This window comes from Antechinus flavipes, chromosome 3 (genome assembly GCF_016432865.1).
Source record: "Antechinus flavipes isolate AdamAnt ecotype Samford, QLD, Australia chromosome 3, AdamAnt_v2, whole genome shotgun sequence".
In the NCBI taxonomy this organism is placed as follows: domain Eukaryota; kingdom Metazoa; phylum Chordata; class Mammalia; order Dasyuromorphia; family Dasyuridae; genus Antechinus; species Antechinus flavipes.
The window spans coordinates 630,197,728-630,223,385 of record NC_067400.1 but is presented as its reverse complement, the minus strand read 5'-3'; the positions used below and the strand labels follow the sequence as shown (position 1 = coordinate 630,223,385).

At 33.8% G+C, this 25,658-nt stretch overlaps 1 protein-coding gene across 1 annotated transcript; it reads left to right on the top strand.

Annotated features, from left to right (window-relative positions):
- LOC127557667 (zinc finger protein 271-like) lies at positions 1-11,942 on the top strand. Its single transcript, XM_051990976.1, has 3 exons — positions 1-103; positions 321-380; positions 6,002-11,942. Exons 1-3 carry the CDS (start codon positions 1-3, stop codon positions 8,434-8,436), a joined length of 2,598 nt encoding a protein of 865 aa, XP_051846936.1. The 3' UTR covers positions 8,437-11,942.
- Positions 11,943-25,658: the final 13,716 nt, after the last annotated feature.

Below are 25,658 nucleotides of genomic sequence, written 5' to 3'. Positions count from 1 at the left end.
ATGGTGGATTTCACCGAAGAAGAGTGGGGGCTCCTGGACCCTTCTCAGAAGGAGCTCTACAAGAAAGTCACACTGGAGAATGTCCAGAATCTGCTGTCCCTAGGTAAGGACCATTTTCTATCTAAATTATCAGGCCCAAATTAGATAGACCCAAGAGGCAGAGAATTGATCCATAATCTATTGCATCCCAAAAGGCCCACTGAGTGCACACTCATCCACAATCACCAGCTCTCTGTCCACTGGGGTCCTGGCTTGTCGCCTAAAGTTCAATCAGTGGCCATCAGTCAGGGGGCTGATCTTGTTATCTTGTTCATCCCCAGACCAGGTATCTGACAAATTCACTGAAAACATTACGCTAAAAACCATGGAAGGGGATTCTGGTAAAATGGGAGAATAGGGTAGGAAGTGCTTGGCTCTCCCAGAGTGCCAGGCACACAAGGAAAAAAACCATCTGAACATGACCTGGGACTAGCAGAGATGGTTCAAAGTCCAGAATTTATGCTGCTGAAACACCTGGACAGGACCCTGGGGAGGCCTTGACTCCCCTGAGGTTGGGCCCACATGAAGAGCCAGTTCCTTCAAGGGAGATTTTCCTCAGTCCAAGAAGAACAGATTTTGGGGGCAGCTTTCCCCTCTGGGACTGTCAGGGTGGGGAATTGGGTGATGGGCTTAGAGCTTAGAAGGGAGGAAGGAAGGGCTCCAGATTATGTCTAGAACAGGGCCTGTTGTGCTGAGCAGGCCAAGAATGACCTATCCCACAGCTGGGGAGTGGGGGGAGAGGGAGGTAGGGACCCTGCTGGCTGTGGGCACTTGTAGGAGAGCAGAGACCCTGGTCTCATTCACTGGGCAGAGGAGCCAGCTGAAGTTTGTGGCTGCAGACCAAAGGGAGAAGGAGCCTGTGCTGGGATAGTGTGGCTGGGGACCCTGACCTGGACTCACGGATACTGGGGAGTGCCTAGGGTTGGATCCCCAAAAGAGCTCTGCAAATGACAGTGAGAAGGACCTGAAGCCTGGGCTATTCTCCCCCCAAAATCAGGACTAGAAAGCTGACAATAATAATAATAAGTGGCTTAGAATAAAATAATGTAAAAATAAAAATGAGGTGGCAAAGGAGAAAAGCTAATATAATAGCTGCTGTGAGGATTGAGGTAATTTGGGTCTATACTCAGAAAGAAAGCTGAAGTTTAGAAAGCTACTCCCACTTCAAAAATAAATGTTCTATTTGACATGAACTTTAAAAGGAGTTCAAAAATCAAAAGAGATTGAGGAAAATGTAAGGAAAAAATTAAGAGCAACCCCAGAAAATCAAGAAAATTGTGGAAAGTCAATCAATTAGAAAAGGAGATCTCAAAAGTCAAGGAAGTGAATAATTTTTTAATAATTAGAATCAGGTAAGAGGAAATTATTAATATTATAAGACAACAAGAAATGTCAAAACAAAAACAACAGAATGAAAACAGAAAAGCATGTGAAACATCTTGTTAAAAGGAGAAATGGTATGGGGAATAGATGAAGGAGATAACATAAGAATTGTTGGACTGCCCAAAAATTATGATTACAAAAAGTCTTGATTTAGTATTTCAAGAAATTATTAAAGAGCAGATAGGTGGCACAGTGGGAAAAAACTCTAGAGAGTATAAACTTATTGGAAATATACCTGCCAAAACTAATCCAGGAATTATACGAACATAAATATAAAATACAGAAATAAAATTGGATTTAAACAATGGGGGAAAATTTAGTTGTTCTTAAATAGGCAGAGCCAAAATAATAAAAATGACAATTTTATCTAAGCTAACTTATAGTTTCAATAACATGCCAGTTAAATTACCAAAAAAAAAAAAAAAAAAATTACTGATGTAGAGAAAATAACAAAATTCATTTTGAAGAAGAAAAGGTAAAAAATATCAAATTAGGTAATAAAAATGTTAAGAAAGGATATTTAAACATTACTGTATGATCAATTCTGATGGACATGGCCCTCTTCAACAATGAGATGAACCAAATCAGTTCCAATAGAGCAGTAATGAATTGAACCAGCTACACCCAGCAAAAGAACTCTGGGAGATGACTATGAACCACTACATAGAATTCCCAATCTCTCTATTTTTGTCCACCTGCATTTTTGATTTCCTTCATAGGCCAACTGTACACTATTTCAAAGTCCGATTCTTTTTGTACAACAAAATAACTGTATAGACATGTATACATATATTGTACTTAACTTATACTTTAACATATTTAACATGTATTGGTCAACCTGCCATCTGGGGAGGGGGTGGGGAGAAGAAGGGGGAAAGTTGGAACAAAAGGTTTTGTAACTATCAGTGCTGAAAAATTACCCATGCAGATATCTTGTAAATAAAAATAAATAAATAAAAAAGAAAGGATGGTTAGTAGTATCAGATCTTAGACTATAAGTCAGTAGTAATGAAAACTATCTGATACTAAGAAACAGAAAGGTAAATCAATTAACAGAGTAGACACACCATTTGTAGTATCAAATAAATATAGTAACCTTGTATTTGAGAAGTGTAGAGATAAGATTTTGGGATAAGAATTATTTGGCAAAAATTGTGGGGACACTGGAAAGAATTATGGCAGAAGTTAACCAATATCTTATATCATCTCTCATTAGGTCAAAATGGATACATGATCTAGATTGATAAAGAAATTTTACAAGAAACTTTGAAAACCATGGAATATGTTACTTAACAGACTTATGGATAGGCAAACTATTTATGAATTAAAAAGTGATAGAGCAACATGGTGAGGTACAAAGTAGATAATTTTGAATTACATTAAATGAAAAAAGGTTTTTCACCAATAAAGAATATGTAGCCAAGATCCAAAAGGAAAGAGCATATTATGTACCATTACTTATAGACCTTCTCAGATAGAGATCTTATATCTCAAATTTCAAAAGATCTTTGTAAAATCTAGAATACCAGTCATTCCCCAATTGATAAATGATCAAAGGATATGAACAGTTTTCCAGTGAAGAAATCCAAGCAATTTACAGTTATGTGAAAAATACTCTAAATTATTATTAATTAGAGAAATGCAAATGATAACAACCTTGACATGTCATTTCATGTTTTAGACTGGCTAAAATATTTGAATAGGGATGCAATAGATGTTGGAGGGGATGTAGGAAACTTGGGACCCTAATTCATTATTGGTGGAATTGTGAACTACTCCAATCATTTTGAAGAGCAAACAGTTATGATAGTGCCTATAATATGCTTGAACTGTGAGTAGTAGTAGTAGTAGTAGTAGTAGTAGTAGTAGTAGTAGTAGTAGTAGTAGGTCTGATTCCCAAGTTGGTTAGAAAAAAGGAAAAGATCCTCTATATTATTAAATATTTATAGCAATCTTCTTTTTTGGTAGCAATGAACTGGAAATTGCGTGGATATTTGTCTGGAGAATGACTGAACAAGTTGTAGTGTTATGATTTGATGGTACACTAATGTGCTATAAGAAATGATGAACTCAGTGATTTTAGAAAAATATGAAATATGAAAAGACTTGCACTAAATCAAGAAGAGTGAAGTGAGCAGAACCAAGAAAAAGCTGTATACAGTAAGAACAGTATTTGAAAAATAACATATGCATGTCTAATGGCAGCAATCTCTTAGGGGTATAGGGAAGAAAAAAGTGAAAAATTAAAAAAAATTGCATTATCACTTAATTATATATTTAAAAGAAATATCCAGTTATATGTAATTGATTTGTCTTTTCATATGTAATCATCTATTTTTATTCTACAATGTTATTTATATACTTTTTTATTCCATGAATTAAAAATGAAATAAACATTTAAAAATTATATGCTGATAAAAAATTATCTTATAATGGTTAACAGATATAAAGGTAGATCAGTAGAATAGATATGACACATTGTAGCAAAAATGATTTATAGTATAATCATTAGTATAATATGTAAATAACATAGTGTAATAAACATAGTATAATATTGGCTTTGAAAAATGTAAAGACAAATTTTTTTGGTTAAGAATTTATTATTTGTTAAAAAAAATAGTGGAAGAAGCTGGAAAAGCTTCTAACCATGTGGCAGAACCTGGGCATAGACCAATATTTTACATCTTTGAATAAGAGAAGGTCAAAAAGAATACATGACCAGCATGTAAAATTAGACATCATAAGACATTAAAGATCTTACCTATTGCACTTTTAATCAGGTAAAGAATTTATGAATAAACAAGTGATAGAGAGCATGGTGAAGTATGAAAGGATGATTTCAAATACATTAAGTTTATTATTATTTTTTTAATTTTAATATCTTTTTATTGATAGAACGCATGCCAGGGTAATTTTTTACAGCATTATCCCTTGCATTCATTTCTGTTCCGATTTTTCCCCTCCCTCCCTCCACCCCTTCCCCCAGATGGCAAGCAGTCCTTTACATGTTGAATAGGTTACAGTATATCCTGGATACAATATATTTGTGCAGAACCGGACAGTTTTCTTGTTGTACAGGGAGAATTGAATTCAGAAGGTATAAATAACCCGGGAAGAAAAACAAAAATGCAAGCAGTTTATATTCATTTCCCAGTGTTCTTTCTCTGGGTGTAGCTGCTTCTGTCCATCTTTGATCAATTAAGGCTCTCTTTATCGAAGAGATCCACTTCCATCAGAATACATCCTCAAACAGTATTGTTGTTGAGGTATATAATGATCTCCTGGTTCTGCTCATTTCACTCAGCATCAGTTCATGAAATACATTAAGTTTAAAAAGTTCTGTATATGGAGCAGCTAGGTGGTGCAGTGGACAGAGCACCAACCCTCAAGTCAGGAGGCCTCAGATACTTAACACTTCCTCACTGTATGACCCTGGGCAAGTCACTTAACCTCAGTTGCCTCAGCAAAAAAAAAAAAAAAAAAATGATCTGTTTATGTAGAATTCTGTGTACCCTTTGATCCATCACTACCTCTATAAGGTGTGTTTCCAAGAAGATGAAGGAAAAAGAAAAAGAACTTATATTGTAAAATATTTATGGCAGCTCTCTTTTTGGTACCAAAGAAATATAAATTGCAGGGATGCCCTTCATTAGGGGAATGGCTAGAAAGGGATTGAGGACAACCAATGGTAAATGGCTAGTGGCTTCTGTAGTGGTTGATGATGGTCTTTTGAGAACACTATGAAAGTGTTCAGTCCTCTCCATCTTGTCCTGATCACTAATGAATGTGGTGCTATTAGCACTGAGTAGTTGAGATTCCCATAGGTCTTTGACCTATAAATAAGCTTTAGGATATCATAAAAGTACTTTGGATTGTTACCATCAGCACCAAACTGAATTTCTTTGCCCTCTTACTTAAGCCCAGAATCTTGAAAGCAGGCTCTCTTTACATTTTGCTCTCACTTACCTTTTGCTGGAATTACATGCAGCTTTCTCGGAGCTAGATAAAATAACCTATTGATAGGGTCTGGAGAGTTCTCATTTTTTGTTGGGTACTTTCTGAATTTCCCCATCATTTTCATCAAGCAATACTATACAATAAATTTATGATAGCTGTCTACTCCTTTTCTACTTCAATGTTGAAAGCTGTGTGTTGTAGCCTTCCCTCCAAATTAGCAACAAACTCATCTCCCATGGAGTCATTTTAATCTGGTTACACTAAGTCTGGTGGATATCTGCCTTGTGAATGCTGCTTTTGTGGAATGTGAACATTTAGCTCTGAGTGAGTGCATCCATGATGGGTCCAGCCCTCTGCCATGCACATCTCCTTGGTCACTCTCACATCCTGTTCATCTCTTCTTCTTAATAATGACATTCTCTTTAATGCCAATGTTTGTTCTTACAGTCCAGGTATAAAGTTTTCTTGCATTTACACTGGTCATGAGCTTCCTAAGTCTTCAGTAACCATTACTATTGCTTTTATTATGAATTTATATACTTTTGTATCCATAAATATATATGTTTATATATTTCATTATATCATTTCACATGTGTATATAAATATGTTTGGTTTTTTTCAGATGAAGAGACCAGATTCCAAGTAAATGAGTTGACTAGAAAGCTGGGGACTTCTGTGGAAGAATGTGACCTGAAGAGAGTCATGAGTGATGGTCCCTGTGACTTCAAGTTGAGAGAAATCCATGATTCTAATATCAAGGTAGATAAGACTCCAAAGAGTGCCTGTAAATTTGATGAAATTGGAAAGAGATTCATTCAGTCTTTAATCCTAAATCAATGTAAGAAAATGACCTCAGGGAATGATTGTTTTCAGGATCAGAAATACAGCAAAGGCTTTACTGAACAGGTAGAGCTTTTTCAGTCCCATGAGCAACCTCCTGAAATGCAGATGTGTCCAGATAATCAATGGGATATGGCCATTAGAAGGAGTTCAGACCTCAGTAGGTGTCAGGAAAGTGATACTGAAGGAAGGTTTTTTGTAAGTCATCAAGGTGGGAAGATTTTGAGTCAGAAATCTAAGCTCATTAGTCATCAGCCAATTCATAGTACAAAGGAGTCTGAGGAATATAATGAAGGTGAAGCAACTTCATCCCATCATTCATCTCTTCCATACCATACCAGAGTTCATTCTGGAAGGAAAAGATATGCATGTGATCAGTGTGGGAAGGCATTTGCTTGGAAATCAGGTCTTGGTAGACCTCAGAAGATTCCTCCTGGGGAGGAGTTTTATAAATGTACTGAATGTGGGAAGGCTTTCTGCTATAGCTCTCTCCTTACTGATCTTCAGAGAATCCACCCTGAAGAGAAACCTTATGAATGTGATGAATGTGGAAAAACTTTCACAACAAAACACCTACTTGCTTTACATCAAAGAATCCACACTGGAGAGAAGCCTTTTGAATGTATTCATTGTGGAAAGGCTTTCAGATATAGGTCCACTTTTGTTGAACATCAGAGAATCCACACTGGAGAGAAACCTTTTAAATGTAACCAATGTGGGAAGACTTTCAGACAGAGGTCGAATTTTACTACACATCAGAGAATCCACACTGGAGAGAAGCCTTTTGATTGTAATCAATGTGGAAAGACTTTCACTCAGAAATCCACTCTTATTAAACATCAGAGAATACACACAGGACAGAAGCCTTTTGATTTTAATCAACGTAGAAAGGTTGTTGCACAGAGATCCAATTTTGCTAAACATCAGAGAATATACATTGGAGAGAAGCCTTTTAAATGTAACCAATGTGGAAAGGCTTTCAGATGGAGGTGCATTCTTACTCAACATCAGAGAATCCACACTGGAGAAAAGCCTTTTCATTGTAATCAATGTGGAAAGAATTTCACACACAGATCCAATCTTGCTAAACATCAGAGAATCCACACTAGAGAGAACTCTTTTGATTTTAATCAGCATAGAAAGATTTTTGCATGGAGGTCCAATCTTGCTAAACATCAGAGAATATACATTGGAGAGAAGCCTTTTGAATGTATTCAATGTGGAAAGGCTTTCAGATGGAGGTGCATTCTTGCTCAACATCAAAGAATCCACACTGGAGAGAGGCCCTTTCATTGTAATCAATGTGGAAAGACTTTCACACAGAGATCTAGTCTTACTAAGCACCAGAGAATCCACACTGGAGAGAATCCTTTTGATTTTAATCAACATCGAAAAGTTTTTTCACAGAGGTCCAATCTTGCTAAACATCAGAGAATATACATTGGAGAGAAGCCTTTTGAATGTATTCAATGTGGAAAGGCTTTCAGATGGAGGTCCAGGCTTGCTAAACATCAAAGAACACACTCTGGAGAAAAGCCTTTTGAATGTATTCAATGTGGAAAGGCTTTCACACTAAGGTTCAATCTTACTAAACATCAGAGAATCCACAGTGGAGAAAAACCTTTTGATTGTAATCAATGTGGAAAGGCTTTCAGGTGGCGGTGCACTCTTGCTCAGCATCAAAGAATCCACACTGGAGAGAAACCTTTTGATTGTAATCAATGTGGAAAGGTTTTCAGATACAGTTCCAGCCTTGCTAAACACCAGAAAATCCACAGTGGGGAGAAACCTTTTGATTGTAATCTATGTGGAAAGACTTTCATAGACAGTTCTCATCTTGATAGACATCAGAGAATCCACACCGGAGAGAAACCTTTTACTTGTGATCAATGTGGAAAGGTTTTTGCAGAGAAGTCCAATCTTGCTAAACATCAGAGAGTCCACACTGGAGAGAAGCCTTTTGATTGTAATCACTGTGGAAAGGTTTTTGCAGAGAGGTCCAATCTTGCTCAACACCAGAGAGTTCACACTGGAGAGAAACCTTTTGAATGTATTCAATGTGGAAAAGCTTTCAGATACAGGTCCAATCTTGCTAAACATCAGACAATGCACACTGAAGAGAAACCTTTTGAGTTCAGTCAATGTGGAAAGGCTTTCTCATGGAGATGCAGTCTTGGTAAACGTCAGAGAAGCCATACTGGAAAGAAGCCTTTTTAATCTAATGTGGAAAGTCTTTCACACAGAGCTCCAGTCATGTCAAATAGCAGAGTCCACACTGGAAGGAAATGTTTTGAATGTTATCAATGTAGAAAGACTTTCATAGACAGTTTTCCTCTTAATAGACATTGGAAATTTGGAGAAAAAGCTTTTGAATGTAATCAATGTTGGAAGGTTTTTGATCAGAGATCCAATCTTGCTAAACGTCAGGGAATACACACTGGAGAGAATGCACCTGCCTTCCTCTCTGCTCCCATTTTTGATCTCCATCACCTGCAATGTCATGGCCATGGGAATGATTTTTATTCTGACTTAGCCTTCTCCTAGTCTATCACCTTCTACTCCAGGGCTTAAATTCTATCTGGATCTAAATGCAAAAGATTGATTCCCCAAAGAGTTTCTCCTCCCTCAGTTGTCCCTCTACTGTCTCTCCCCTCCCACTCTTCCTTCTTCATTCTACTTTGGGCCTCAGACTCTTCTCCTTCTGAGTAGGAAGACTGTCACAATGAAACTTAGACAGGAGACCAACCCAAAGGACTGGACCCTAGTTTTGAGATCTTGGCAGGATGATTCTTGAAAAAAATTAAGGTTTTGTATGCTGTCTCATTTGTAACTATAAATTCATGTGAAAACTTACCAGAATTTATAGTGATACTGAAATGTTGTTACTTTTTTGGTACTAGGTCTTCTTTTACTGTTTTCTTTATACATAGAAATGTTAAGACATTTGAAGTCTAGACTTTTAGTATTCATATTCATTCATATCTGTGGTTCCTTTCAGTGTGATATAGTTTCCTTGCTTGTTTCCTTTTATGTTTTTAAAGATTGTTTTTGCTTAATTGCAAATTCTGATTTTTTTAGGGTTATCTAATTAGCAGAACATATTTTATCAGACCATTTATCTTTATTCTGTGTATTTTTTAAAAATTTAAATATTTCACCTATACACCAGACAGTGGTTTTGTTTTCTAAATTATCACACTTTTTTTTTTTTAACTTTTACTTAAAATTAAGTGTTAGGTTCATATCTCTATCCCATCTCCACATATTAAACCTTTCTCTAGATATAGAATTTTGCTCGTTTATCCCTTTTACCTTATTTCCTCTTACCTAATCATTTAATTCATCTTCTTTTTCTTCTCCTAAGTTAATTGTTAAGTAAAATCCCTTTTTCCTGTTGTCTACTTCCAATTATTTTGTTTTTTTTAATTCATTTTTCTTGGCTTTTCCTTGAAATTTTCTCCATTTCTCTTTTCTTTCTAATTATTGAATCTTTTTGTTTTTTGAATCATGAGAGTTACACTGAATTAGTTAGGCCTTCTTTCTTTTTTTGTATATCTTAAAGCATTAAGAATTTTTTAAAAAATAGTATTTCACTTTCCCCCCAAGCTTATGTTAAGACTATTTTTAGCATTCATGTTTTGGATTTTTTCCCCCTGCTTTCCCTCCCTTCTATGTACAATGGTAGGCAATTTGATATAGATTATATGTGTGTGATTATGTAAAACATATTTCCACACTAGTTCCAGTTGTGAAAGAAGAAATAGATCAAAAGTAGGAAAAAAACATACAAAAATGAAGTGAAGAAAATGCTTTGATTTGTATTGGGTGTACTAGTTCTTTATCTGGATGTGGATAGCACCATGAATCCTTTATAGAGTTGTCTTGAATCATTGTATTGTTGAGAAGAGCTAAGTCATTCATAGATGATCATTAGACAATATTGCTGATGCTTTCTACAGTGTTTTTTTGGTTCTTCTCATTTCACTTTCCATTAGTTCATACAAATCTTTCCAGATTTTTTTGAAATCTTCCTGCTCATAATTTCTTATTGCACAATTATATTCCATTACATTCATATACCACAACTTATTCAGCCATTCTCCAATTGATGGACATCCCCTCAATTTCCAGTATGAAAATGGCTGTTATAAATATATTTTGCACTTGTAGATTCTTTTTTCTCCTCTTTCTTATCATTTGTATGAGATACAGCCCTTGCTTCTAAGGATATGCAAAGTTTAGTTGTCCTTTGGACATAGTTCCAAATTGGTCTCTATTATAGTTGGTTCAGTTGGATCAGTCCACAAGTCCAATAGTGCATTAAAGTCCCAATTTTCCCATATTATCTCCAACATTTTGTCTTATTAATCAATATGATAGTTATGAAGTGGTACTCCATAGTTGTTTGACTTTACTGTTTCTGTACACAGAAGTGATTTAGAGCAAGACTTCTTAAACTTTTTCCACTTAAAATCTCTTTTTTCCCAAGAAATTATTACATGACCCTGGGTATATATATACCTACAATAGTAAAACAAATCAAACTTTTACTGATAATCATAAAAAAATTTATTTTAAAACAATTCTTATGGTGTTCATATAATTCTACCATTTATTAAAGATGAAATCAAATTTTTGCAATAATGAAAGAGTATGCTTGTTTATTTTTATATAAAGAATTAAATCTTCCTAGCTATGTGACCCTAGGCAAGTCACTTAACCCCAATTGCCTCAGCAAAAACAAATAAATAAACCTGTTAAATCCATTTTAAAAAAAGAATTAAATCTTGCAGAATATTTGATACTTTTTACTGTTGCCAAATTTTGGTGACCATCACATTCAATTATGCAACCTCATATTAATGAATTATAAACCACAGTTTAAGAAGCTTTGATTTTGAGCATTTCTTCATGTGCTTATAGATAGCTTTGATTTCTTTACCTGAAAATTGCCTCCTTTGGACATTTATTAATTGAGGAATGGCTTGTATTCTTATAAATATGACTCATTTCTCTATATATTTGAGAAATGACCCCTTCATTAGAGATTACTGTAAAGATTACTATTACTATGAAAATTACTATTACTGTAAAGATTATTTCCCAGATTTTTAATGTCCTTCTAATGCTGATTACATTGATTTTGTTTGTGCAAAATCTTTTTTTAGTTAAAATAACCAAAATTTTTTATTTTACATTTTTTAATGTTAACTATCTTTTATTTGGTCATGAATTCTTCCCATCTCCACAAATCTGATAGATAGATTGTTCCTTGCTCTTCTAATTTGCTTTGTATCATCATTTATATTTAAATCATGTAGCTGTTTTGACCTTGTCTTGGTATATCATGTGAGATGTTGGTCTATATTTTGTGTCTTATTGTTTTCCAGTTTTCCCAGCAGTTTTTGTCAAATAGTGAACTCTTATCCCAAAGGCTAGAGTCTACCGTAGTCATTTACTCTTTGTCTTCTTTACCTAATCTTTCCCACTGATTCACCATTCTATTTCTTAGCCAGTTTTGATGATCACTGCTTTATAATATGGTATGAGATCTGATATGCGTAGACCACTTTACTTTGTATTTTTTAAAAAATTAAGTCTTTTGATATTCTTTATTTTTTGTTCTTCCAGATGAATTTTGTTGGGGTTTTTTTTTAAGCTCTGTAAAATAGTTTTTGGTATAATTGATATGGCACTGCAAAAATAAATTAGTTTAAACAGAATGGCCACTTTTATTATGTTGGCTGGGTATTCTTCAAATTATTTAGGTCTGACTTTATGTGGAAAATGTTTTATAATTGTTTTCATAGAGTTCCTGGGTTTATCTTAGAGGTAGAATCTCAAGGATCTTATATGATTTATAATTATTTTAAATGGAATTTCTCTCTTTCTATCTCTTGCTGCTTGGCAGTAGTTAATTTAGTTTGATTCTCTAGAATTCATTAAGTACATACCATCATATCACCTGCAAAGAGTGATAATTTTGTTTCTTCATTGCTTACTCTAATTCCTTTTATTTCTTTTTCATATATTAGTGCTAAAACTAACATTTCTAGTATTGTATTGAATGATAGTGGTGATAATGGATATCCTTGCTTTACTCTTGGCCTTATTGAGAAGACTTCTAGCTTATCTCCATTACATATAAAGCTTGCTGATGGTTATGGATAGATACTGCTCATCATACTAAGGAAGATTCCCTTTATTCCTTCGCTTTCTAGTGTTTTTAATAAGAGTGGATGTTATATTTTGCCAAGAGCTTTTTCAGCATCTATTGAGATAATCATATGGTTTTTGTTTGTTTTGTTATTGATTGGTAAATTATGTTGAAAGTAGGGACAGCTAGGTGGCACAGTGATAGAGTACCAGCTCTAAAGTCAGGAGGACCTGAATTCAAATCTGGCCTCAGATACTTTTTCCTAGCTGTGTATCCCTGGACAAGTCACTTAACCCCGATTGCCTCAGCAAAACAAAACAAAACAAAACAAAAATTGAAAGTTTTCCTAATATTGAACCAACCCTGCATTGCTGATATAAATCCCACCTGTTCATAGTGTATAATCCCTGTGAAATATTGCTATAATGCCCTTGATAAAAATTCTTGGGAATTTTAGAAAAGACTGATCCTATTACTTGAAGAAACCCTTCAGAAACTGCCTGGTGAGCTTGCTTGAGAAGTCTGAGGTCTGAGAGTCTGAGCTAAGAAATATTTGCTCATTTCCTTTAATCCCATAGTCATTTTCAGTGTTGCACCTAAATTTTCTTCTTTTCTATTCAGATCTAAAAATAATATTCCATTTGCTGTCAATATAGTAATAATTCATATTATTATTGAATTATAAATTATACTGTTCATTTCCTTACCGAAGTATGATGGACTTTTTTTTTTTTTTTTTGATGAGGTAATTGGGGTTAAGTGACTTATCCAGGGTCACACAGCTAGGAAGGATTCAGTGTTCTAAAGCTGCATTTGAATCCAGGCTCTCCTGATTCCAAAGTCAGTACTCTATTCACTATGCCATCTAACTGCCTCAAGATGATGGGCTCTTGAGATAGTATGAGACATAACATAAGATACACGTGCAACAAATGGTTTAATATCTTTGGAACCAAATAGAAAATAAGAGACATCAGATAATGAAGTTTCTTGCTTGGTACTTTTTTTTTCTTTGCAGGGCTAGAGTTTATTTTATTTTTTATAATAGCTTTTTATTTTTCAAAATACATGCAAAGATAGTTTTCAACATTCACCCTTTCAAAACCTTGTGTTGCATATTTTTATCCCTCCCGCCCCCTTCCCCTAGAGAACAAGCAGTTCAATAAAGGTTAAATATGTCCAGTTCTTCTAAATATATTTCCACATTTATCACTGCATGACACTTAAAAAATTAACCTTTTTTTAGCATATAAAAATTGCCAGGAATGATCAGGTGATAGTGCATCCAAATTGATCAGTACAGTATAACAGAATGATGTCCTGAAATTAATAAAATTATAATTACACTTGACAAGATAGAAAGTAAAATGGTGAAAGATCATCCAGTACTATGGACAGCACATGTTTAGTTATAGAGTTTGAATTCTAGTCTCAGCTACAGGGATATTGGTTGAGTCACTTAGCCATTATGGCTTCAAAACCTAGTTGTGAAGGATAATGAGAATGCTGTACCTGCTTGGTCATTAGTTTGTTATGAAAGCACAACATTAGATTGTGCGTGAGGTTCTTTCTAAAAGAAAAACATCTTGGAGCTGTGACCAAATGGTATTTCTAAAGATTGATTTTGCCTGTTTTAGTTTGAAAATTTTTTTTGTTGATTGGAGAAATAAAGTGTAGTTCCCTTTATGATTGGTTATTTATTTTCTCCAGATGCATGATCAGATAAAAGCTCATTATTCATCAGCAAATAATCACATTAGAAAGGAGCCTGATGAATATACTGAATTTGAGGCAACCTTCTTTCTTTATTCATCTCTTCCTTTCATGCTAGATTTCATCCTGAAATGAAAAGATTTGCATGTAATCAGTGAGGGAAAGATCTTTGGTAGAACTTAGATTTTATTATGCATCAAAAGATTGATAATGGAGAAAAGGTTTACAAGTGTAATGGATATGGAAAGTGTTTCTGCTATAGATAATTCTTTACTGGCCATCACAGAATCCACATTGGAAAGAAACCTTTTGAGTGTAATCAATGTGGAAAGGCTTTCAGAAAGGGCTATGATCTTACTTTGCATCTGAGAAGTCACACTGGAGAGAAATTCTATAGATGTAATCAATATAGAAAGGCTTTTAGTTTGAGCTCCAACTTTCTACACATCAGAGAATCCACACTGGTAAAAAGTTGCTTGAATGTAATCAATATGGAAAGGGTTTCTTATGTATCTCCAGTCTTGCTGTACATCAGAGCATCCATCACACTGGAGAATGTCCTCAATGTGTAAAGATTTTTGCAGAGGGGACCAGTCTTGTTACTTCTCAGATAATGCACATTAGAGAGAAACCTTATGAATATAAGCAGTGTGGAATGACTTTCTGAGGGAATATGTTTGGCCAAACATCAGAGAATCCACATTGGAGAGAAACCTTATGAATATAGTCATTGTGGAAAGGCTTTTACACTGAGGGTCCATTTTGTTATCCATCAGATAATCCACTCTGCAAAGAAACCTTAAAAATATAGCCAAAAGTGGTAGTGTCTTCAGGCAACTAACTTCTCTCAATTTTCCATCTGAGAATTTCATATTCATAGAAATTGTATCACTGTCATAAGGAGAAGCATTTCAATAAAAAGTAGAATATCCAAAGATTTTTTTAGAAAAAAGAAGTGATCTGTAGAACAACCAAAGAAAAACAACATAAGAATTGCTGAATCACCTGAAAGTTATCACAAAAAAAAAAAAAAAAGAATCTTGATAAAATATTATGAGGAACTATTAAGGAAAATTGTCCTGAAGTTCTAGAGCAAGTGGGTAAAGTAGAAACAGAAAAAAACAAAAATAAAAACAAAAACTCAAAACTGCAAATCACCACTTGAATGAGATTCCCAGGAGGAAAACTCATAGGAATATTACAGTTAAGTTCAAGCCTCCCAGATTAAGGAAAAAACATTTCATGCAATTAAAAAAAAACAAAACAAATTTATAACTGTGGAGATATTACTGGGATTTGATAAAACCTAGCACTTTTTTTTACTAAAAGATGTTAAAATTTAAAGAGCAAAATATCTCGGGTTGCAAAAAAGAATTGCCTAGTCAAGTTAGGTATTATCCTGAATGAAAAAAAATGATAATATTTGATAAACTGAAAACCTTTCATATAATTATGAGAAAAAGATCAGAATTCAAGGGAAAATAGGTATAAAAGGAATTTTGCTTAAATTGATAGAAAGCATTTAACTAAAATAATCATCAGTAAGCATTATTTGTAATAGGAATAAGCTAGAAGTCTTCCCAGTAAATCATGTGAAAGAAGGATGCCCATCGTCACCAATATTATTAATTATTGTGTTAGGAACACTAGCAATAAGAGAAGAAAAAGAAATAGAATCAGAATAGGAAATAAGGTATTAACACTACCTTTTTGAAGTTGATGTGATCATACATTTGGAAAATTTCAGTGACGCAATGAAAAAATTAGTTGAAATTTTGGCAAAGTAGCAGGATATAAAATAAATCCATATATATCATCAGCATTCCTATATATCACCAACAAAGCCCAGCAAAAAAAGAGATATTTAGAGGTAACTCCATTTAAAGTAACTCTAGATAGTAGAGAAATCCTGAGATCAAACCTAGGAAAATTGTAAACAAAATGATTTTTTTAATTGTATGAATAAAATCACATTAAAACAATTGGAGAAATATTCATTGTTTATGGGTAGGCAGGGCTGATCTAACAAAAATGACAATTTTGCCTAAATTAATTTATATATTCAATGTCATCTCAAAATACCAAAAGGTTATTTTACTGAATTAGAAAAAAAAAAAAGTAACAATTTATTTGGAGAACAAAAAGCCAAGGATATCAAAGGAACCAATAAAAAAAAAAACAACATAAAGGAAGGTGTTAGAATCCTTATAAACTGTTAAGTCATTAGAATTGATAGAGACAATAATTATCTAACTTAGCATGGTTCAGTATGATTTATCTGATCTTACAAGGAGATGTTATGGGCCAGAACTTGAAACAAGGTACTAATTGGAACTGATAGAGAGCGCATATAAGCAAGAAGCTCTTAGAGCCAAAGAGCACTCTGGGATAGCTACAGGGGCACTCTGGGACAGACACAGAGCACTCTGGGAGATTGAGATCTAGAAGCCCTGGCTTGGAGGCAGGACAGTTTCATTCCATTTTCCATCTTTGTGCTGACTGGAGGCTAAAGGACAAACCTTTGGATTTGGTGACATTCGGAGGGAGCTCTTGGAACCAAGCAGTTAACCTATCTAGTCCCTTCCATTCACCACTTTCTGGATCTCTCCACATCACTTGGCGATTATCTAAAGATAGTGGAGCTGCTTGCACTGGACACTGCCCTTCTGGTGGGTTAGAAAATCTGTCTGCCAGAGCCAGTGCATCTTTATCAAAAATTAAAAATTAATGGTATAGAGAACTAAATTTAGAAGGCTTAGTAATACCCCATCTTAAATTCTAATGTAAAGCAGTAATTATTTAAAAAACAAACAAACTATGTGGTACTGAATAAGAAATGGAAGATAGATCACTGGAAGAGAGTAAACATAAATTTTACAGGAGCAAATCACAATTGTAACCTGGCATTTCAAAGTAAAAGACCTGAGTATGAGGGGATAAGAATTCACTATTTGATTAAAAAAAAATGTTGGGAAAGCTGTAAAATATTTTGGTAGGTATCATTCACCAAGATAAGAATATCATTCACCAAGATAAGGTCAAAATGTATACATCATCTAGATCTAAAGAACTATTACAAGAAAATTTGAAGAACATGGAACATTACCTATGAGACTTATCGATAGATGAATAATTTATTTATTTTTATTTTTTTAATATGCATTTATTTTTATATTTTTTAAAATAACTTTTTATTGACAGAACCCATGCCAGGGTAATTTTTTACAACATTATCCCTTGCACTCTCTTCTGTTCCGATTTTTCCCCTCTCTCCCTCCCTCCACCCCCTCCCCCAGATGGCAAGCAGTCCTATACATGTTAAATAGGTTACAGTATATCCTACATACAATATATGTGTGCAGAACCGAACAGTTCTCTTGTTGCACAGGGAGAATTGGATTCAGAAGGTATAAATAACCCGGGAAGAAAAACAAAAATGCAAGCAGTTTATATTCATTTCCCAGTGTCCTTTCTAGATGAATAATTTATGAATAAACAAGAGTGTGAGCTATAAAATGGATAATTTCACTTACATTAAAAGGGGTTTATATATTTTTTAAAAAATACATAACCAAGATCAGAAAAATAGTAGAAAACTGGAGGGGAACTTTTGTAGACACTTTCTCAGATAGAGGTTTCATATCTCATATAAAGAACATCACAAAATCTATGAGAACACCAGTCATTGCCCAATTGATAAATGATCAAAATATGCGAACAGGTTTCCAATGTAGAGATCCAAACAGTTTATAGTCATCTTCAAAAATGCTCTAAACCATAATTTTGTTCTAAATCATTATTGATTAGAGAAATACAAATTAAAACAATTTTGAGATATCATTTTACACCTATCAGATTGATTAAAATGATTGAAGGAGAAAGTGACAAATATTGGAAGCTATGTGGGAAAAAATGGGGCACTGATTTATTGTTGTGAACTGATTGTGAATTGTGAACTGATGCAACTATTCTGGAGAGCAATCTGGAATTATGCCCAGAGTTATTAAACTGCCTATGCCTTTGACCCAGCAATTTTACTACTTGGTCTATTACTTTACATGATTAGGGGAAAAGAAAAAAAAACCCTTTATATTTTAAAATGTTCATAGCAGTTTTCTTTGTGGTGGCAAAGGACTGGAAATTGAAGGGTGCCCACCAATTGGGGAATTATGGAAGAAGCTGTGATCTGATTGTGATGGTGTACTATTTTGCTGTTAGAAATGATGAGCTTGATTATCTTAGAAAAACATGGATTGGCTTATACAAAATAACGAAGAGTGAAATGAGCAGAACCAAGAGAACATTGTAAAAAGTAACAGAATATTGTTTTAAACAACTTTGAGTGATTTTTGACTATTATAAATAGCTAAATAAATTACAAAATGCCTATAAAGGACAATCCTAAGGGCATCCGGACCAAAAAAAAAAAAAACCTGATAAATGGAAGTATGTTTAAAATGATTTTACATATATATGCCTACATCTTTGTGTCTAATGATAGCCATCTCTAGGTTTTGAGATGGAGGGAAGAAAAAAAGAAAAAAAAAGACTACATAATAACTTTGTTATATATTTAAAGTGAATAGCAAATTTTAAATAATAGATTTGCAGTTTCATATGCGTTTTTAAAAATTGTACTAAGTTTTAGAAATGCTTGTTTTAGTCTATAAATTATAAACAAATAAAACTTAATTTACAAAAAGGAATGGTTGTGGACAGTAATTTACCTGAAGTTCATATTTGACTGTACACTGGAGAAACCAAAAACAAAACTTAGGGATCCAATTAATAAGGGACGGCTTCCTGCTGCAGTTTTATTAGACCTCCTAACAAAAGGGACTAGAATCCTATAAATGTAATGAGGTGTAGAGAGTGTTCAGGGAAGACTAGTACCTCTGGTGTGAAGGTCTGCTTTCCACCTATGGTGTTCACCTGATCCACTTAACTCTCCCCTGTGACTCCAAGAAGCTGTAGCATGCACAGTGGCCATATCCTGGTAAACAGTTTTGGCAACTTGGATTAACCAGATTGGGGGTAACCAAGGAGTCTCAGACTCAGATAACTCACATATCACTTGGGATAGTGAATTAGGTGGCTGACTATCCCAAGCATATAAAGACTTCCTCTGATGGAGTGAGTAGGTGAGAACAATTTATGTTCAGTGGCCATGAAGGCAGGAGAAGCAGATATGGAGTGCTTAGACACTGAAGACACCCAGATCATCCACTATACCTTGAGTCATTCCCCAGTCAACTTTACTCTGTACTGCCACTGGACAGTAATGACTCATGAAAAGAGATTGAGAGCATCAATTTTGTGCATCTCCGCCTGACTAAATCCAATTCTTACCCAAATCAGAAGTACCATTTCTATTTGTCTCAAAGTCCTGTGGTGATGGGCAAGGGAAGAAGCAGCCCAGTGGATCCACTGGGAGCTGTAGTCAACCTTGCACACAAGCATCCCAGGTCATAGAGTCATCTCATTGAAAGTAGCAATGGGATTCGTCAGCCCCTCAGGTGTCCAGGCAGCCTTTTAAGGATCACATTGATCACCTTCAGGTGGAAGGAAGGGGCCAGAAAAGGTGTCCTAAAATTTTTCTGCTTGTCCAACCCTGACCTGATTATTGTGGCAGAGGAGGATCCCATCCCATGAATGTTAACACTTAAAAATGTACAAAACCGACAAAATTGATCCAACTCAACATTGGAAAATGGAATGTGCATACACTTATAGATGACACAAAATCCAGTATAGTTGAAAAGCCAAAAAAACAAAAATGCAAGATGTGCAAATTTTGAGAAGCCATCCCAAATGTTTAGAGAGACTCTTTGTATCCATTCCATAGCAAAGCATTCTGAGCTCACATTGCCCAATCAGCCATAGCTGGACACACTAACTTGATTAACATAATGATGTCATTTTGGTTCTCTTCAAGAATGAAGGTCAACAACCAACCAAATAAATGTAATGCACTTTACTCTGCAATCCTAATTTTTGTCATCACACTTAGTAATTTGTGGCATTCAGAGACTTATCATTTCTTCAGCCATAACCAACTGGTACTCACTTTGTTTCCTGTTGTTTGCTGAAAAAAAAAATCATAAATGTTTTGGTAATTGTTCAACATAATTTTTTTTTATTTTTAAATTAAAAAAATATTAAAGTTTTTTACTTACAAAACATCATGGGTAATTTTTCAACACTGACCTTTGCAAAACCTTTTTTCCAAATTTTCCCCTCCTTTCCCCTACTACACCTCCCCTTAGATGGCAGGTAGTCCAATACATGTTAAATATGTTAAAATATGTTAAATTTAATATAGAACATTAATTTCTATAATGACTTTTTTAATCCAGTGGTCCTCAAAGTGTAGTCCAAAGATTTGTTAGGGTCTCTGAAACCCTTTCAGAGGGTCTACAAATTCAAAATCATTTTTTATTTCTAATATAGTAAATAGCTATAAATATAACCCATGTGAACAAAAACTCTTTGAACAGATCCTCAATAGTTTTTTTTTAACAACATGAAGATACTGAGAACAAAAGTTTGAGAACCACTGCATAATCCATTTAATGGCACCATTAAGGAAGTTTCACGTGAAACCTCAAGGTCTGAATTCCAATTCTGTTTCTGGCACTCCTTACCTGAAAATAAAGGTTTGTTCCCCCCTCGCCCCCAAAGGGTATTTTATTTTTCCAAATACATGGAAACATTCAGTAACTTTGTGCTCATTTAATTCAAAGATCTCCATTACAATACCTATACTTACTAAAAAGTACTACAAAGTGTTGGAAAAACAGCAAAGTAGTATGGCAGAAAATAGATATGGACCATTGAAGATATGGATCATAATGTAGATTCAGATTAACTCCTGATGAATACATGACTTAGAAAGGTCACCTCAAAGAAGTTGGAGGAGTCTTGAGGAAAATATATTTATGGGTTGTGTAAGAGCTCATCTCCACACAGGGGATAGAAAGGATTACAAGAAACTTAAATAGGCAATTTCATCATATAAAAACCCACAATGCATCTAAAATTTAAAGGGAAGCAATTGACTAAAAATACAATTGCAGCAAGTTTCCTTCATAAAGGTTTAATGTCCAAGGTCTGAAAAACAAATATTGGTTCAATATAAGCCTATAAAGGAAGGCTACAATAGGTCCCAAGCTATGAACAGGTTTTTTTAAATAGCTTTTTATTTTCAAAATATATGCAAAAATAGTTTTTAACATTCACCTTTGCAAAAGCTTGTATTTAAAATTTTTCTCCCTCCTCTCTTTCCACTGCCTCCCCTAGACAACAAGTAATCCAATATAGATTAAACATGTACAATTCTTGTAAACACATTTCCACAATTATCATGCTGCACAAAAAAAATTAGACCAAAAAGGGAAAAAAATTGAGAAAGGAAAAAAAGCAAGCAAACAACAACAACAAAAGATGAAAATATTATGTTGTGATCCACATTCAGTATCCATGATCCTTTTTCTGGATGCAAATAGTTCCATCACAAGTTTATTGAAGAGTTCATTTTCCAAGAAGAAATACTAGTTATCAGTGATTTTAAGAAAAAGGCAAGTATATTAATAATCACTAATCCAAATCACTAATAATTCAAAAGATTTTCAGGTTGGGAAAGATGGTAAGAAAATGAGCATCACAAACATTGTAGTGAACTGTTTCCTAAATTGTATTTGATACAAGAGTTTTGTATTTTTTTTTCCTTTTTCATATTGCACAGGGGAGAAAAGTGAGGGTAAAATATATACATAATTAAAAAAACAAAACAAGCTTAAGTGGAAATGGTCCAAGTCAATAAAAGGGTTGAAAGAGTTCTGGGAAAACAGACACAGTTTACAGTTGGTGAAACTGTTTAGTTTCCCCCAAGTCACAAAGTCTTAAATTCAGTGACAACACTAAAGGGCAACCATCTTTGATTTATTTATTTGTTTGTTTGTTTTTGTGAGGCAATTGGGATTAAGTGATTTGTCCAGGATTACACAGCTGGGAAATTGTATGTGTTTGAGATCCTCCTGACTTCAGGGTTGATGCTTTATCCACTACCCTTAGAGGGCATCCATCTTTCAAGAAAGGTAGGGTAAGCAAATGCACCAAAATATTGATACTAACTCCATTTGTTACATTAAAGAACTAGAAAGTAAAATATGATGTCCTACAATAAATAGTGCCATGACTGAACAAATTTTGGTATGTGGATGTTATTGAAAAATAATCTTATATGGACAATTTCTGTGAAACCTAGAACAGTTGTATGGACTGACACAGATTAGAAGGAGTAATTAATAAAAATAACAACTGGATAAAACATCCCCTCTCTTATTATTGTCATCATTAACCAGAATACTATGGATTAATCAAAATCTGTGTCACTTACCTCCTTACCAAGAGGTGATAGATACAAAATTTAGAATGAAAAATACATTTTGGAAAGTGGACAGTGTAGCATTTGGATTTCCTGGACAATGTGCTTGCATTGCAAATATTTTGTTGGTTGGTATTTTTTTTTTCAGTTTTGAGCTCAAGAGGATAGTGGTGGGAAGGATATTGGCAGTAAGATTGTCCTGCCTCGATCCTTCATGCACCAAAATAATAAGGAAGGAAATCGCTATATTGTAATAATATGTATGATAGAACAAAAGAAAGGCAAGAAGTACTAAAAAAAACTTTGAAAGTGTTATTTGTATTCATTATTACTCAAAAAGAAAGTCAAACTATACACATTGTATATACTTACTGTCCTTTTCTGTTTTAGGGTGTATGTACAATGTTCTTTTTATTTCATTTTTGTGAATTTCAAAATTAAAAAAAAATCAAATAATGGTTTCCTGTTTATTTTCACTAATTCTGAAAGTGTGAGAAGAAATGACAAAATTATTTTTATGACTTTTTTATTACCAGTCTTTTCAAGTGTCAGTTATGGTTTCAGGACTTGGGAAAACTTATTATTATTTCAACATTAATCTATTGGCATTGTTCCTTTGTCCACTTTTGTCCACTTTCCATGTGTAGATATAAATAATTTTAGGGAGTTTATCATACTTGATTAATTCTGCATGCTATATTCTCTCTTCTAATTTGATTTTTGATAAAATATTTAAATTTTATCCAGTTAGATTTATCTCTCTTTTAGATCTATATCTTGAATCAAAAATTATAGCCACAGTTGTGAAATTACTTGAATATTTATTTCTATTTTTTAAAAAAAATGTTGTTTTCATCATGAAAAGTTCCATGTGCTCTCCCACCTCAGATTGAGTAAGAAGAAAACAAACACCCCTCTCCACATTAAAATATGGATAGTAAAGCACAACATTCCTGCTTTGTCCTGGCTCTAAAATATATTTTGTTGAAGTTATATTCTTAGAATTGGAAAATGAGTAGATGCCCATCAATTGAGGAATGACTAAATAAGTTGGAGTATATAAAGATAATAGAATATTAGTGTGGCATAAAAAATGATTAACAAGCTGATTTTACAAAGGTCTGGAAAGATTTACATGAATTGATGCTGAATGAACCAACCATAATCAGGAATACATTGTACACAGTAACAGCAAGAATGTGCAATAATCAAGTATGAAAGACTTGGTTCTTCTCAGTGGTTCAGTGATCTAAGGCAATCCCAATAGACTTTGAATAGAAAATGCCATCTACATCCAGAAAAAGAACTAAGGAGATTGAATGTAAATTAACCCATGCTATGTTTACTTCTGTTTTCCATTTATTTTTTTAAATCTCTCTCATGGTTTTTCTCTTTTGCTCTGATTTTTCTCTCCCAATATAATTCATAAAGAAATGTGTATTAAAAATAAAATAAAAAGTTACATTCTTGAACAATTTCTATTTAGAACAAGCCATATGCCTTTTGCATTTTAGTCTCTGTGGTATTTTGTTCAGATCTAATTTTTTTTTTGAGATTTTTTTGAGATTTAATTGAGAATCAATTAAAAATGTACTAGAAACAGTTCACAACTTTGGCAAAGTTACAGGATACAAAATAAATCCACAGAAATTATGAGAATTTCTACATGTTTCCAACAAAGTCTAGCAGCAAAAGATACAAAGAGAAATTCCATTTAAAATTACTGTAGAAATATAAAAAATTGGGGACTCTACTTGTCAAGACAAAGATAGCATATGAACACAATTACAAGACACTTTAAACACAGTCATATCTAATCAATTGGAAGAATATCAAGTGCTCATGAAAGGTGAGCTAATATAATAAAAATGACAATTCTACTGAATTAATCTGCTAATTCAGTGCCATACAATCAAATTTCCAAGAAATTATTTTACAGGGCTAAAAAAAATAATAACAAAGTTCATATGGAAGTAAAAAGGTCATGAATTTCAAGGGAATTAATGAAAAAAATGCCAATGAAGGTGGCCTAGCTGTGCTAAATCTAAAACTCTATTATAAAGCAGCAGTCATCAAAACCATTTGGTATTGGCTAAGAAACAGAATAGTTGATCAGTAGAATATGTTAGGTTCACGAGATACAGTAGTAAATGACTAGTAATCTACTGTTTGATAAATTCAAAGACCCCAATTTTGGAGATAAAAACTCACTATTTGACAAAAATTCCTGGGAAAATTGGAAATTAGTACGGCAAAAACTAGGCATTGACCCACACCTAACATCATGTACCAGGATAAGGTCAAAATGGGCTCGTGATTTTGACATAAAGAGTGATATTATAAGCAAATTAGAAAAACAAAGGATAATCTGCCTCTCAGATCTGTGGAGAAGGAAGAAATTTGTGGCCAGAGAAGAACTAGAGTACATTATGGAATACAAAATGGATAATTTTGAATGAATTAAGTTTAAAAGCTTTTGTACAAGCAAAACCAATGCAGATAAGATTAGAAGGAAAGCGGTAAAGTGGGGGAAAATTTATAACTTTATCTTCTGATAAAGGCCATTTCTAAAATATATAGAGAAGTAACTCAAATTTATAAGAATACAAGCTATTCCGCAATTAATAAATGGTCAAACATTATGAACAATTTTCAGATGAAGACAGTAAAATTATTTTTAGTCACATGAAAAAATTCTCTAAATCACTGTTGATTAGAGATTCATTCAAAATTAAGGTAGAATCCATCTTCCTGTTCTCCATTTGAAATTATTTATTTTATTTGTGGATCTTCTTCCTTAAAAGGACTTTTTCCTGTTTCTTCATCATTTTTGACTATTCAACCCTTTTATTTTTGGATTCATGACACTTAGACTGGGTTAGGCCCCTCTTTATTCACTATATTCCTTATGGCACTGATACCTTTGAGATATCTCTTTTGACTTCTCTCTTCTAAAGAGATTCTGCTGAAAAAGTATTTGACAAAATGACAGGCAACATCAAAGCCTAATAAAAACCACTGGAGAGCATAGGAATAAATGAAGTTTTCCTTAAAATGATGAGTAGCATTTATAAAAAATCATAAGCAAGCATTATATGGAATGAGTATAAGCTAGAAGCATCAGAGGTGAAACAAGAATGCCCATTATCCCCACTATTATTCAATATTGTACTAGAACTATTA